This window comes from Archocentrus centrarchus, chromosome 13 (assembly GCF_007364275.1).
Source record: "Archocentrus centrarchus isolate MPI-CPG fArcCen1 chromosome 13, fArcCen1, whole genome shotgun sequence".
In the NCBI taxonomy this organism is placed as follows: domain Eukaryota; kingdom Metazoa; phylum Chordata; class Actinopteri; order Cichliformes; family Cichlidae; genus Archocentrus; species Archocentrus centrarchus.
In genome coordinates, this window is record NC_044358.1 from 4,346,097 (window position 1) to 4,360,197 (window position 14,101).

Below are 14,101 nucleotides of genomic sequence, written 5' to 3' on the forward strand. Positions count from 1 at the left end.
GAAATATCAGTGCTTCTTTACTAAGTCTGAACAGTAGCTTTTTAATTACAGGATTTTGTACTAGTGCAAGCCAGTACTTAATGTGGTGCATTCAAAGTGCCCATTTTTGAGAAGGAGATGTTAGGTCATTCGTGTATTCTGGCTACCTCTTCTCCAGGTCACAGTCTCCCAGTGTGCCATTGATGAGCTGGTTGGGTGTCCACTTCAGAGTGAGGTTATCCCCAGCTTGATGAAGAGACAAGTAACCCCGTAAAACCTCCATGTCTTTCTTCTGCCATGTAACAAGAAAGAAGAAGAAGAAGAAAATTTTTAACACCTTGGGCTTTAAATCATAGATGATTAAACCACTTTTACCCACACATGTGGCAAGAGATGTTTTAGTCAGTATTTCTTTCTCTTCTTCTATTTAGGAGATGACCATACTACAGCTTTGGATCAACACTTTCTATAATGCTTTGTTGGATGTAAAGCGAGAGCATCATATTACGATGCAGACATTTAATTAGGTGCTCACTGTGAAGCATCTGCACTGTACCCATCGATGTCAAATGAGTATCACAAGATTATTTTTATAATGAAATTCAAAACCTAAATTCTGTGATTAAAAGGATATTTGTTCCTTAAAGACTTAAAAGATTAAAAAACTAATTGCTTTTGTAATAAACAAACAATAACCTAAAGTAAATCAAAAGACATTTAAATGTTTTCTTTAGCTCCTACCACACTCTTCCCTCAGTTTTATAACAAGTAAAAATGTCCTGTATACTCTATGAGGCCAGCATTTATTTAGCACACCCTAATGATGAGCTGTCCTCCCTGCTCTCCTTATAGTAAGTGGAGCTGCAGAAACATCCCCCACTAAGCTCTGATATTCATTCTCAGAATGGTGGGCTTTCTGTAGCCTTCTGTTTTCTCATTATCATCCAATAACAATACTTTTCTGAATCCAGTTTGTAATGCTGTCAAATATTTGAGGTTTTCCATGTATACAAAATCTCTGTGAAGTGCTCATGGATCCTGACTGTATTAACCTAATCCTGATATCTCTAGAAACCTGTTCAGCTGTGGTTCATAGATCCCTTTGCTACAATATTTTCAGAGCTGTGGTAGTCTAGTAACTACATTTGTTTATAAACATGGTTCAGTCATAAGAGGACCGTATTACAATCATCAGAACCGAAAATGACACCAGGGTTTGTTTGGTTTTCAGCTGTTTATGTGGGTGGTACGTGTCAAAGTAACATCCACAGGAACATCACATTTTAATGAGATCACTTCACTTGTTACGGTTTTTTATGTCGTGGCTGATCTGTAGGTTATGACAGGTGAAATCATAACGACAGCAAAATGAATAATATTCTTGCACACCAGTGAGTGCTGTATTCATCTGCATGTGCACTCAGCCATATTTGTTAGCAGGGCTCTGCCAAATGCATTGTGGGAGGCATACATGTGCTCATTATACACTCTCAGGGCCAAACATGCTGGACCTGCTTGGCAATGCAAGCAGGAGAGAGACAGCTTTGATTTCAAAGATCTCACACACAAACTACTCTAAGTTTGCTTGTTTGTGCGTGCGGCACGATTATCATTTACAACTTATCTTTATAGCAGCTGAGTGGGTGCAGAGTGCCGTCTGTGTGCACTGCATGCACAGTGTGTAGGCTTCCAAGGATCACTGCCACTATTCTAAAACAGCAGTAGCTTCAGGGCCTCCGCAGCCCCACAACCTTTCGACATCTAAACAAAGTTTCAACCTTTATCAAAGTTTGTGCCAAGATTTTTCATAAAGCCGAGGTGGAGCTCCTGGAGCAAGAAGCACACTGTGTATCTGTCGCACTATATCTCATGCACACTGCAGACATGTTTTATACTGTTCTCAGAATATTTGTGTTTTCCTGTATAAAATGCTGCTTTGAGAAATAGAGTAAACAGATGCTCAACACTGAAGTTGTATCATTATGATATAGAAACGGCAAACATGAGGCCAGAGCCGCAAACAATCAAACAGCATGTTTCACTTCTATTCCTTGTTTAACTGTTATGATTGATTTCTAATGGGATTCTCACCAGAATGTAATATCTCTTTGAGGAAAAATAATTATTACATTTGTGTTTTTGCTCCTTTTGCTGATACTCTTCAGAAGAGGTGCATTTCATTACAAATGTAATGAAATGCAGTTATTTTCACCACTGTCTCACCTCCAAAGCACTTCAAATGCCCGTAGCTTATCCAGAGTGCTGTTCAATCTTTTTATTGCTTCTGTCTTAAACATGTACATAAAAACTATGAGAAAGAGACAGTTCACAGATCACTGCTTAGTTCTTTACTCCAGGAGCAGGAAACAAAGACAGATGTTCAGACACTCAAATGATGGCTGTGTGGCATGCACCATTGTCTAACATATTATATTACAATAGAGCAGACTGGCTTTAAAACCTAATATTTTGCTAAAAAGTGAAGATAATGTTGCACTACTTTAGATAGTGCTGGATTGTTACAGAAATGCTGAGACACAACCCCCTATTAGAAAGTGTGGGTAGTGGGAAGATGTAAAACTCTTTAATAATAATCTTGGTAAGCAATTCTTATAGATTTCAGTTGGCTGGCTGTGGCTGAGGAGGTAGAGTAGGTCTCCTACTAATCAGAAGGTCCTGCACTGTATGAATGGGTGAAAGTGGTTCTCGCTCAGCAAGAACACGATATTATGCTATGCGCTTCCAGCTGAACCACACTGGTTACAACCAGTCAGTGCCCTTTGCTTCAGTTATGATGAAAGTCTTTCAAATACAACAACAATGGCGGCTCGTAAAGAGGTTAGGATAGATGTTGCTAGCATACCATCTGGTAAACTATGTTACAATGCTCGGGAATACAAAGGAAAGCCAAATCGACAGGTATCTTAGTACTTGAAAGAATGAAATCCAAAAATCTTTGCTTAGATGTATCTAAGGAACCAAATAAAGAATGACGTTATTTTTTGTTTGTTGTTTTGTTTTGTTATTTTTTTAAATTAATCAATTAATTCATTTTTGGATGGCTGTAAAGTTTTGTCCAAGTTTGATCCTTTGCAGCTCTGAGTCAAAACACATTCTCTATGGCTTGAGCGAAGCTTTGGTAATGTTGGATACTGAGCGTTTAACAAAGTGCAGGTGTTGTAGATAAATCACATGTGCTGTTCTGTGAGATTATGGAGAATTTCAGTTTGAAACCATTATAGTGGATGATCAGACAGAAATAGTAAAGTCACTGTGTGTAAGAGCTGGGCAAAAAGTGAGACAGTGGAGTTGTACCGGTTGCACAAGGACATTATTTTTGCCATAAAGAAGGTGCGTTCTGGAGTTTTGGTGAAGAGACTCCACATACTCCCTCGCTGATGCAGCAAACCTGTCCTCTGACATGCTGCCACTGGACTGCCTCTTGCGGATCTAGAAAAGAAAAGAACAGCCAGTTTATGCAACGGGTTTATCCTACAAGAGCACCTGAGAACACTAATACTGCACATGGTCAATGACCACTCCTATTCACGACTATATACCAAGACCTCCTGAGGATGGAGAGAACTGACCTAAATCAGTCTCCATACTAACCCCCAGAGCAGGCCGGCGGCTGGCTAAGACATCTTGGCTCCGGTGGGCCCCGTGAATACGATGACGTTGAACCAGCTCATTGGCTGAAGGGTCTGTCCAGAAATGATCTGAAGTTTTCAGCTTGGTGTACTCCAGAGCACAGGGCCCCACTGAAAAAACAACACATAGCTTTAACCAGACATACGATGTAGCTAAAACATTGTTTTTAGAATGTGATGGAAATCAGAGTCCATCTATGGCAGGTGGTAGCTAACTTGCACTTTTATGTGCACACACTTTTTCTAATTCAAATGAGTTATCAAATTATACTGTTAATAAGGTTCTTTGTTACAAATTATTTTTTTGCCAAGCCCTTTGTGAAAATAAACAACAGCAATTTAACCCTGTCCTCCTGTCCAAGCAGCTTCTCATAAGCACGGGGGAGCTGATGCCTGTACCAGCTGTCATTTGTGTTTCACTGTGTAGCTTTCCCAAATAAAGTCTATATGCAACATTTGACCTCTGTACAAGACTTTTTTACTAATCAGTAATAATTACAATATCAGTAGTACAATAACATCTTTAGTGGAGTTTGTAAAATTGGTTTCCTGATTTATCTTTACAAACTTCAGTGGTGCCGTTAATATTGAATTTTATTTTTGCCTGCAGCTTTTTAAAAAATTATTATCATATAAGGGTATAAACAATAATGTATTGGTGAGCTCTCAATACTTGGTGACTTCTTTTTTCCCTTTGAGGCCTTTATTACCTTTATTTGTCTGGGAGGAGGGCTCAGATGTGTGTGGGAAGGGCAGGGTGACGAGAGAAAGGTGCACCATTTTAACTATTTTGATAAAAAATGAATGAACAAGTTAGTAAAACTACAGGCATAAAGGAAAAATATGAAAAAGAGCCAGACAAACATTTTGAATGATCAGCTTTTAGCTGTTCAGCTGATATCTGTATGAATGCCCAATTCAAAAACAGTTTGGACACTATGTAACAATGTAAATAAAAATTAAATACCATGACTTCCAAATCTCATAAACCCATATTTTAATCAAACTGAGAAAATGTATCATTTTAAGAAAAAAAAAGGCCATGTTAAGATTGATAGCACCAACATGTCTCAAAAAAAAAAAGTTGAGACACTGTATAGTAGCCATTCTTCTTTTAACAACAGGACATAAATGTCTGGCAACTGAGGAGACCAATTGCTGGACCTCCAGGATAGGAATGCTGTCCCATTCTTGTCTGATATGTGACGTTTCATGATGGGCAAAATGTTTTCAATTGGTGAAAGGTCTGGACTGCAGACAGGCCAGTTCAGCACCTGGACTTAAAAAAAAAAAAAATCAATGACCAATATAGCCGCCCTTCGTTTCAATAACAGTCACAAGCCTTCCATTCATGAAGTCTGTCAGTTTCTTGATCTGTTGACCAACTTTTTGTGCAGCAGCAACCCCAGTTTCACTGTCCAATTTTGCTTCACTGTAAATCTCCCATTTAAGAAGGGCCCAATAGATCAAGTGAGGAAGGGGGCCACATTATTATTGTTTCATCTTTAAGGTCTTTACTGGCTAGTCACACAGTAGAGCACTTAAATGCATGCAATGAAGGATTGTCCTGCATAAAAATCATGGTCTTCTTGAAAGATGCAGACCCTTTCCTGTACTACTGCTTGAAGAAACTGTCTTCTAAAAACCTGCAGTAGGTTTGGGAGTTGATTATGAGTCCATCTTCAACCTGAAAAGGTTCAACTAGCTCATCTTTAATTAACCAGCTCATTCTAGTACCCCACCTTCACCTTGCTGGTGTCTTATTTGAAGCGATGCTCTGTGCCCATTATTGACCCTATGGACCCATCCATCTGGTCTGTCAAGAGTCACCCTCATCTCATTACTCCATAAAACCAGATTTGGTCAGGTTTCAGGCTTCCTTACCTTGGCCATGCCTCTGAGCACTGAACATCTTGTACTTCTGGGCTCTCCAGGACGGTTACAGTTCTGGAATATGACAGCACTGGAGGATGATGGGTTCCTGGCAGTTTCATGTTTGATTCTTCTCAAATCTTTGTAAGTTAATTTGTGTCTTTTTTTCTCAACACGTTTCTTGTGATCCTGTTGACTATTTGCAACAAAACCTTTGATGGTTCTGGGGTCACACTCCAATATCTTTGCAATTTCAAGGGTTCTGCATTGAAGACTTTCACAAGTTTTGTCTTTTCAAAGTCAGTTAAATCTCTTTTTGGCCCAAATTTCCTGAGGAAAATAAGTTGCCCAATAATTATGCACACCTTGATATAGGTTATTGATCTTCTTAGGCCACACCATCCCTCAATACACATCACTGGATATGGTTAAATCCAATAAGCATTCAAGTTTATGCAGCTTGGAGTTGGAAATATGCATAAAAATGACAATATGGCCAAAATACTCACTTGCCTAATAATTGTGCACACAGTGTATACTTATCTGCACACCTATTGCTATTCCCTTCAGTCCTCATTATGTGCCTCATCAGCAGTCCCTCACTCCTGTTTTAGTCAGAGACAATAAAGGCTTTATTTTCTCTTCACCAATTTGTCTCATGGTTCACTTTGTCTAGTTTGGTTTAGTCTGAAAAGCTGTTTGTTTTCCTGTTCCTGTCTGACTGCCTGAAGTTTCTGATTCTCTGACTCTCAAACTTTGCGCCTCTGCCTCGGTCTCCTGTCTGTTGTCAGCTTCCAGACAGTTGTGAAAGGGCCTGTTGTGTTTTGTGGTGACGCCTTGACTTCCGGGAATTGTGGTCTTGTTTGTTTGCACATTTTAAATGAATATATGAACATTTGTCTGCATGATCAGCATTGCACTTTTTGTTACTGGCGTCTGGTGATTCAAGAAATTTTGGCAGTTCATGCAAAGTGTAATGTACTCACCTAGTAGGGCTGCCAAGATGGGCCCAAAGACTGAGTCATGCATCAGAGCCTCCCTCTCATAGTATTTACTGCAGTCATAAACACAGAGAAGAAACATATAACTAGATATCATCAGGCTGGGAAGAGGAGCCCTACTAAGTGATGTGTGCAGGTTAAAGAAAAGTATTGTTTCAACTGTCCAAGAATAGCTAAGAATTCAGTGATGCTACACGTCATGATAGAAAGACAGGCATGCTTGATGCTCATATTTAGTGGCTGCATTACACTGTACACCCCCATCACAAAAATGGGTTAGGCAGATATTGTTTTTGGCTGGCTCCAATGTAAATCACCATGGTAACCCATGTTGTACAGCTGCACTGTGAATTAAAAGCTAGATTTTTAAAAGACACAAGAGATGCTAACAGCGTAAATAATGGCTATTACAGTTGAAAAATTATTGCACAGTAAAAGTTTCTTTTCCTCTTAGCATTAGTGTTGTGGTATCAATGCAGTGTTCTGTTATGGCAGCCCTAAATAACAGGATGCAACTTTTCCAAGAAGTTCACAGGAAAAGTCCATAAAAACCAAAAACCTCAGCTGATTTAAATTTGGCCGATCTCATGTTCAACATCATCTTCTCGGGCGTGTCCAGGCAGACTCCAATGTGCAGGCTAATTTCTGTGTATGAACATTCATCAGGTGGTCTGCACTGGCAGTTTAAGGTTCAATGTGTGAGTGTGGGCTGATTCACATGCGTATTATTTCCAGGTGGTGTGATTTCTGAAAGGAACACTGCTTGAAGATATGCCTATGCATATCTGCAAAGATGTACCAATCCTGCTAGTTCTGATATGATAAATATACCTGGACTTGAGGCATTTGCCAATCCTGAGAAAGGATCAAATACTAGTGTTGAATTAATAAGCTTCCGTCCTACTTCCTCCCTTCAGATAAGAGTAAGTAAATATATTACATTCATACACTGTCTACAAGCAGGGCTGTCCTTGTGGCCCATTGTATAGCCAAAGCCCCCAATGCCCATCCCTTCTGAGACAATATTTTTTCCCAGTATCTTTGACATTAGGCTTAGTGAAACCTGTAAACACAGTGAGAAGCACACTAAGGTCACCATGCTTCATAATAAAGGCCACAAGTTTACTAAGGTTGCTGTTTGATGCTCTTTATTTCTGAGGGACTGCCACAGACCTTGACATTTACTGTGGGTGTCATACATCAGATCAGATCAACCACACTGAGTTTATTATATGTGCCTGGCTTTTAACCGGAACTACAAGAATACGACAACAAAACACAAAAGTCTTGTTTAAGGTGGATTTGTCTCCATTTAATAAGCGCTGCCATATTTGTGAACCCCATCGGTGCACTTCATGTCTGAAGCTTTGATCAGTGAATCACAGTGTGTGGACAGCTCGGCGAAACACACCAACAGTCGAAACACACCAACAGTGGTTGTTAGCCAGACAGAGCGCAGAACAAAGCAAACAGAGCAAACACAGGAGAAGAATAGAAAAACATAAATAGATAATTCATTCAGGTACGACAAAGCCCGGAGAAGAGAGCTGTGAGTCACCACAGCGCAACAGCAGAGAATTAAACAAACTCACCTGCAGTTGTCCACAATGTACTGCACTATCTTATCCAGAACTTTCTCAAAGAGAGCTGTGCGAACCCAGATGTGTTTGATGGCCTGGGCAGAGAGGGGCTGAGGAGGGCGGCTGGTAGTGGAGGAGCCTTGTCTCCTCAGGGGTTCATGGCCCACACTCTGGGTTCTCCTGTAGAACACACAGGTTATTGTTATTAACAAGCACAGAGGACAAATCATGACAGACAGGATTTTTTAAGGCTGATGCAGAGCTAGACTTTATTTAAATTCCCACCTGAAAAAAAAAACCTTTTTCCTCTCTTGCAGGCCCCCTAGTTTCAGCAAGAGACTGAAACATGGCAGTCCCTCTTTAATCCCACACAACACATTCATACTATAAAACATTGATCTGATTAAATGTTAGAGCACCTTAGTGCATAAATTCGATAATTACAATCAACTGTTAATGCCAAAAAATATGATTTATGAGTAATTGTCTTTGACCATCAGGAGGCAGTATTTAACAGCAGGTGTCAGTGTAGTTCATTATAGCTCATGAATATTTATAATAGCTAAATACTGGCTGTTTTATTAGTAAATCTGTTCAACGTCAAACAAAATGTGTCCTTTAACGCTGTATTAAGCATTTCATGAATTTGGAAACAGATGACTAACATGAGGCTGAGAGATGAGGACTTTCATCCCAGACCGAGGTTGATCTCTGGTGTTTCAACAGCAATCAAACAAAATCACTCACACACACACCACTTCAACGAGCTAAAGATGATGTGTTTGTGTGTCTGTGCTGGAGGTGGCTCGGCTGCCACAGTCACGATGATAGCAATCCCCCATTGTGTCTGTGTGTACGTGTGTGTACGTGTGTGTGTGTGTGTGTGTGTGTGTGTGTGTGTGTGTGTGTGTGTGTGTGTGTGTGTGTGTGTGTGTGTGTGTGTGTGTGTGTGTGTGTGAAAATAGTCTTTGTCTTCTTCTTTCAGCAGCTCCCTTTAGGGCTCGTCACAGTGGATCATCTGCCTCTGTCTCACCCTCTCTCTACTATACTCTTCTGACACACCATCCTCTGCACATCCTCCTGCAACACATCCAAGACTCTTCTCTGTGGTCTTTTCCTTCTGCCTGGCAGTTCCATTTTCAACATCCTTATCCTTATCCACTCTCCCTCCTCTGCACATGTCCAAACCATCTCAGCCTTGCCTCTCTAACTTTGTCTCCAAACTGCTCAACCTGAGGTATCCCTCTGAGGTCCTCATTTCTAATCTTGTCCATTCTTGTCAGTCCAGATGAAATTTTAAGCTCTGTCGCCTCCAGCTCAACCTTCTGTCTTTTTGTCAGTGCCACCATCTCCAAACTATACATCACAGCAGGTCTCACTACCATCTTGTAAACCTTCCCTTTTACTCTTGCTGCTATCCTTCTGTCATAAATCACTCCTGACACTCACCTCCGCCCACTCCACCCCGCCGGCACTGTTCACTTCTTGTGTGCACTGTCCATTGACCCCAGGTAGTTAAACTCATCTACCTTCACCATCTCCCAGCCTAGAATTAATAAATGCATGAACTAGTTTTTCAGCATCACCCTGAGAAAGGATGTTTCAAATTTTAGCAGGATTGTGGCAGTCCTACACATTTATTTAATATGTGCACTGAAGGACATATCCTGCTCAAAAATGACTCCAAGATTCCTCACAGTGTTACTGGAGGCCAAAGTAATGCCATTCAGACCAAGTATCTGGTTAGACACCATCTTTCTGAGATTTTTAGAGTACAATAACCTCAGTTTTGTCTGAATTTAGAAGCAGGAAATTAGAATTATGCTTTCTCTAGATCCACAGAGACACAGTGCAGCTCCTTCTGGTCTTAAATACACTGCTCCATCAACATTCTCAAAGCAAACATCACATCTGTAGTCCTCTTTCTCAGCATGAAGCCACACTGCTGCTCAGTGATCATCACCTCCCTTTCCCATAGCTCTGTAGTATGCCTCATCAACTTTATCCCTCTGTAATTACTACATATCTGCACATCACCCTTGTTCTTGAAAATTGGTGTCAGTGCACTTCTTGTCTATTCCTCAGGTACCTTCTTAACACCCTCTCTTCACTTGTTAGCACATTTCCATCTCCATCCTTAACCACCCTAACCTGCTGTATATCCTTTCCAGCTCACTCTCGCTCTGCCTAGCCAATTGATACATGTCCTTTTCTCCTTGCTTAGTGTTCAGCCTCACATACAACTCACTGGAAGTCTTTTCCTTCACCACTTCTCTATTTGATGTATGCCTAGCCGCCCTGTCTACTTTGTTCACCTCCTGACTATCCCTCTTTTTCTTTGCTAACCTCTTACTCTGAATACTTTCCTGGTGTGCGTGAATAGTGGTTTCAGCTAAGTCACGATTTTTGATCTTGCCTAGCATTCTAAAGAAGGCTGTGTGTAGTGACAGTACTCCAGAGGCTTGCTGTCACTAAAGAGATGGGATCTTTCATTTGAAACAGAATGCAGTGTGCTGCAATGTATTGTGATATGAACCTCTCCTTTATATTTAATGTATCCGAGTTTCAGCTTAGATAGACATTATACAACATGGGCTGCTTTGTGGTTACTATACTACTGTTACTTTACTTATTATGTATACACTAAAGTCCTCTCCAGTCTACTGACTTAGAGTGGAAAATTTCCATTCCACTTGTTTCCTGTTTGCATAATGTTGCACACTTAAAACATTTTAAAGCTTGTAAATATAAATCTCCACCCATCTTATATACCATATTGATAAAGGAGGTATGCAGGTATTTATGTCTTAGGAACAGATTTATTTTTGCTTTGCTTTTACTACAGATGAAAAGGCATGGAGTTAGTTATTTCTGCAGTGAGCTTTATTAGATATGCATTTGTTGGAGTTCCTATTTTAGATCACAAAATATCCAGAGTAAATGATTCATATGAATAATAAAAACTGGACTTACTGAGGTCAGCACCATTATTTTGACATTGCTGTGACAGTTGGTGCGAGGAGTAATAATTATTTGGAATGCTGGGAGTGAGTATGATTTTTTTTTAAATTGAGCACAGTGCCAAACCTTTGGTAGCTCTGTCCTCATTCTGAATGTTTAGAGCTGAGCTTTTGCAGATTTCTGGTCCTCAATACTGAAATTTCAATGTAACCAAGGAGAGGTTACATTAAGATTGTAAGAGGGGAATGATAGTCGCCCAACAAAAGATGCCATGGATGCATCACAGTGTAAATTTATTTTTTTTTCACATTGGGCAGAGCAGTTTGCAGTTATGGCAGCTCTTTAGACGACTGAATACTAAGCTCACTTTCACTCAATGACATGCAAATCAATGTATAACTTTTATGTAATGTGTTTTTTTAGACTTTTGGTTGATATTCTGTCACTTTCCATTAAAATGAAACTACCATAAAAAATTAATGACTTTTCGTTTCTTCATAAGTGAGCAAACTTCAAATAATTTCAAATAATTGATCATCATCAGGAAACGACTTGCCAACTAATGTGGAAGTGGACTTGTTCAGACTTTCTGATATACTTTGTGTAACAAAGAGCTGTCAATCTCAACTTTAAGCAAACAAAGAATAAATGGCAAAAAAGTGCCCTGAAATCCAACAGGTACAATTCAAAGACAATTTTGTCTTCGGAAGAAGACCACGATGAACGACAGACCTAGATAAGTGGTGATTTTTGGCAGCTGTTTTTTTCGAAGAACAAAGTACAAACCTGTACAAACCTGTTTTTCTATGGCTTTCATCAAATATAATGTGTGAGTATAAAAGGACCCCCAACCGCTCATAAGCTGATGTCAGCTTTGTGTTTGACCGCGTGTGAAAATGGAAGTGACATAAAGAGGCATATGACATGGCATAACATGAATGCATCTGGCTGAGAGAGAAAACTGAGTGAAGGGTCTGAAAAGCAATGAAGATGAGCAAAGCAGAGTAAAGATTGAGCCCGCGAGAAAGCACAACAGCCATTGGAGGCCAGTAGAGTGCAGAGAATCTGAGATAACCTCAGTCAACCCTTGCCTTAAGAAAGCAAGAGAGCCTACAAAGAAGGCTCAAGGCCATTGTAGGCCAGGAAAAGAGCAGAGAACATGTGATAAGGCTGACAGTTGGCAAAGGACAGGAGAGAGAAGAGAGAGGGCCTGCATCATGGCCATAGTAGGCCAGGAAAAGAGCACAGAGAGAAAGCCTGTAGCTTGTTAGACAACAAAGGTAGGAGAGAGAGTAGAGGCTGCAATAAGACTGAGTGTTGGCAAGGGAGAGAGCCTCCATTAAGGCTCAAGGCCAACTTTAGCCAGGAGAGAGTGGTGAGACCCTGCGATAGGCTAAGAGTTGGCAAAGGACAAGAGAGAGAAAAGAGAACCTAAGTGATGGCATATGGGTGGTTGGAGGCCAGGTGAAAGCAGAAAGCCTGCAATAAAGCAGAGTAGATGAAGTTCAGGAAAGAGCGCCTACATCAAGCTCAAGGCAAATGAAGGCCAAGAGAGAGCAGAGCCTGTGATGAGGTTGAGAGTTGATGCAGGACAGGAAGGAGAATAGCCTGTGTAGGCTAGGAGAGGGAGAGCCTCTGTTCAGGCTGAAAGGCCAGCATAGGCTCGGAGAGAGATGAGTGTGAGCCCAGGATCACGCTGGAATAGAAGGCCAGGAGAGAGAGAGAGACAGAGAAAGACAGAGTGAGAGAGAGAGAGAGAGAGAGAGAGAGAGAGAGAGAGAGAGAGACAGAGAGAAGTGAGCCTGCGAGGAGGTTCTAGGGCTGCTGGAGGCCAGGATAGTGAATGAAGTGCCAACAGAGAGATTGGAGGATGATGAACCTCAGAGATTGAGATGTTTGATAATGTGGTTAAAGATAGAAAGCACTTTGATACCACCACCAGCTGTATGTTGAATTACCAGGACTTTACGATTTGAGTCCCTTCGAAACAGGAAAAGCAAACCACAAGTAAAGAAAACATGGATGATAAGAGAAAACACATGGAAACAGGATGATTGTGGAACTGAACTGGATGCATGCAGAATAGGCACCGGCTGACCAGCAGTCCGTTTGGGGATGAGAAAAGGTGGAAAGCCTTGTGAGGCTGCTGAAGCAGCACCTACTTACCTATTAACATATTGATTGATGAGCTTTTGAAATTTGCCGTGGAACAATTAGCGGATACTGAAATACTTGTACGCAGATTAGGGGAAACATTGGTTGCTTGGGAAATTAGGGGTGGCCCTGGGAGGGAACAAATTTGCAGCAGCCAGCAAAAGCAGAGGCTGCCATGCAAGACTGAATGAGAGGACTGTAAAGAGAGCGTGTGATTGCGCTTGCCAGAACTTGCAGACGGATGGCAAAGACTTGCAGTTCCAAAAAGACTGAAACAGGCTCTTGCAATTGCACAACACTGAGGTTGGATCCTGGGTCAACATTGCTGCTGGGTGGCATTACTGACAGCGAGAATGCCAAGGAGTGTAGGTTGTAGCCCTGACTAAAGCAGCGCAGCACTCGACCTACTATTACACAGGACAACTTCCTATACAGGACAGAGATCACAGTGGGATCGATGATGGGGCTGCATGAAATCAAAATTATTAAAACCACAAAACTAGCAGCATGCAAAATGACAGAGAACATGAACGTGATTGGATGAATGAGTCTGCAAGGGAGAATGACAGGTAAGCATTAAGATTTAAAGTACGCAGAGTGGAGGCTGATCAGCTTGAAGAAGGCGGGCAGAAAGATGACTGGACTAGAACAGTGATGTCAGCTTTGAGTTTGACAGCATGTGAAAATGGAAGTGACGTGAAGAATAAACCTACAGCAGGAAAGCAGAGGCGTGATCTTTCTTACTGAACTTACACATACACTTCATATTGTTATGAATGAAATATTCTGTGAGATTTCTGCTTGCTTGCTATTTATTAAAGACAGACAATTAATATTTATGAGACTGACATCACTAAATTGTTGCTTACAATACAAGGTCAAAAGCTGCAATGCAAATGCTGCT

The 14,101-nt window shown here is 40.9% G+C and overlaps 1 protein-coding gene across 1 annotated transcript in view; it reads right to left on the bottom strand.

Moving 5' to 3' along the window:
- sgsm2 (small G protein signaling modulator 2) overlaps positions 1 to 14,101 on the bottom strand; it is a 112,172-nt gene that overhangs the window by 26,724 nt on the left and 71,347 nt on the right. The window contains exons 4-8 of the mRNA XM_030744456.1: positions 8,095 to 8,262; positions 6,488 to 6,555; positions 3,592 to 3,740; positions 3,295 to 3,429; positions 147 to 271 (exon numbers count right to left, since the gene is read on the bottom strand). Coding sequence (XP_030600316.1) covers positions 147 to 271; positions 3,295 to 3,429; positions 3,592 to 3,740; positions 6,488 to 6,555; positions 8,095 to 8,262 — 645 coding nt within the window. The remainder of the gene's footprint in view (positions 1 to 146; positions 272 to 3,294; positions 3,430 to 3,591; positions 3,741 to 6,487; positions 6,556 to 8,094; positions 8,263 to 14,101) is intronic.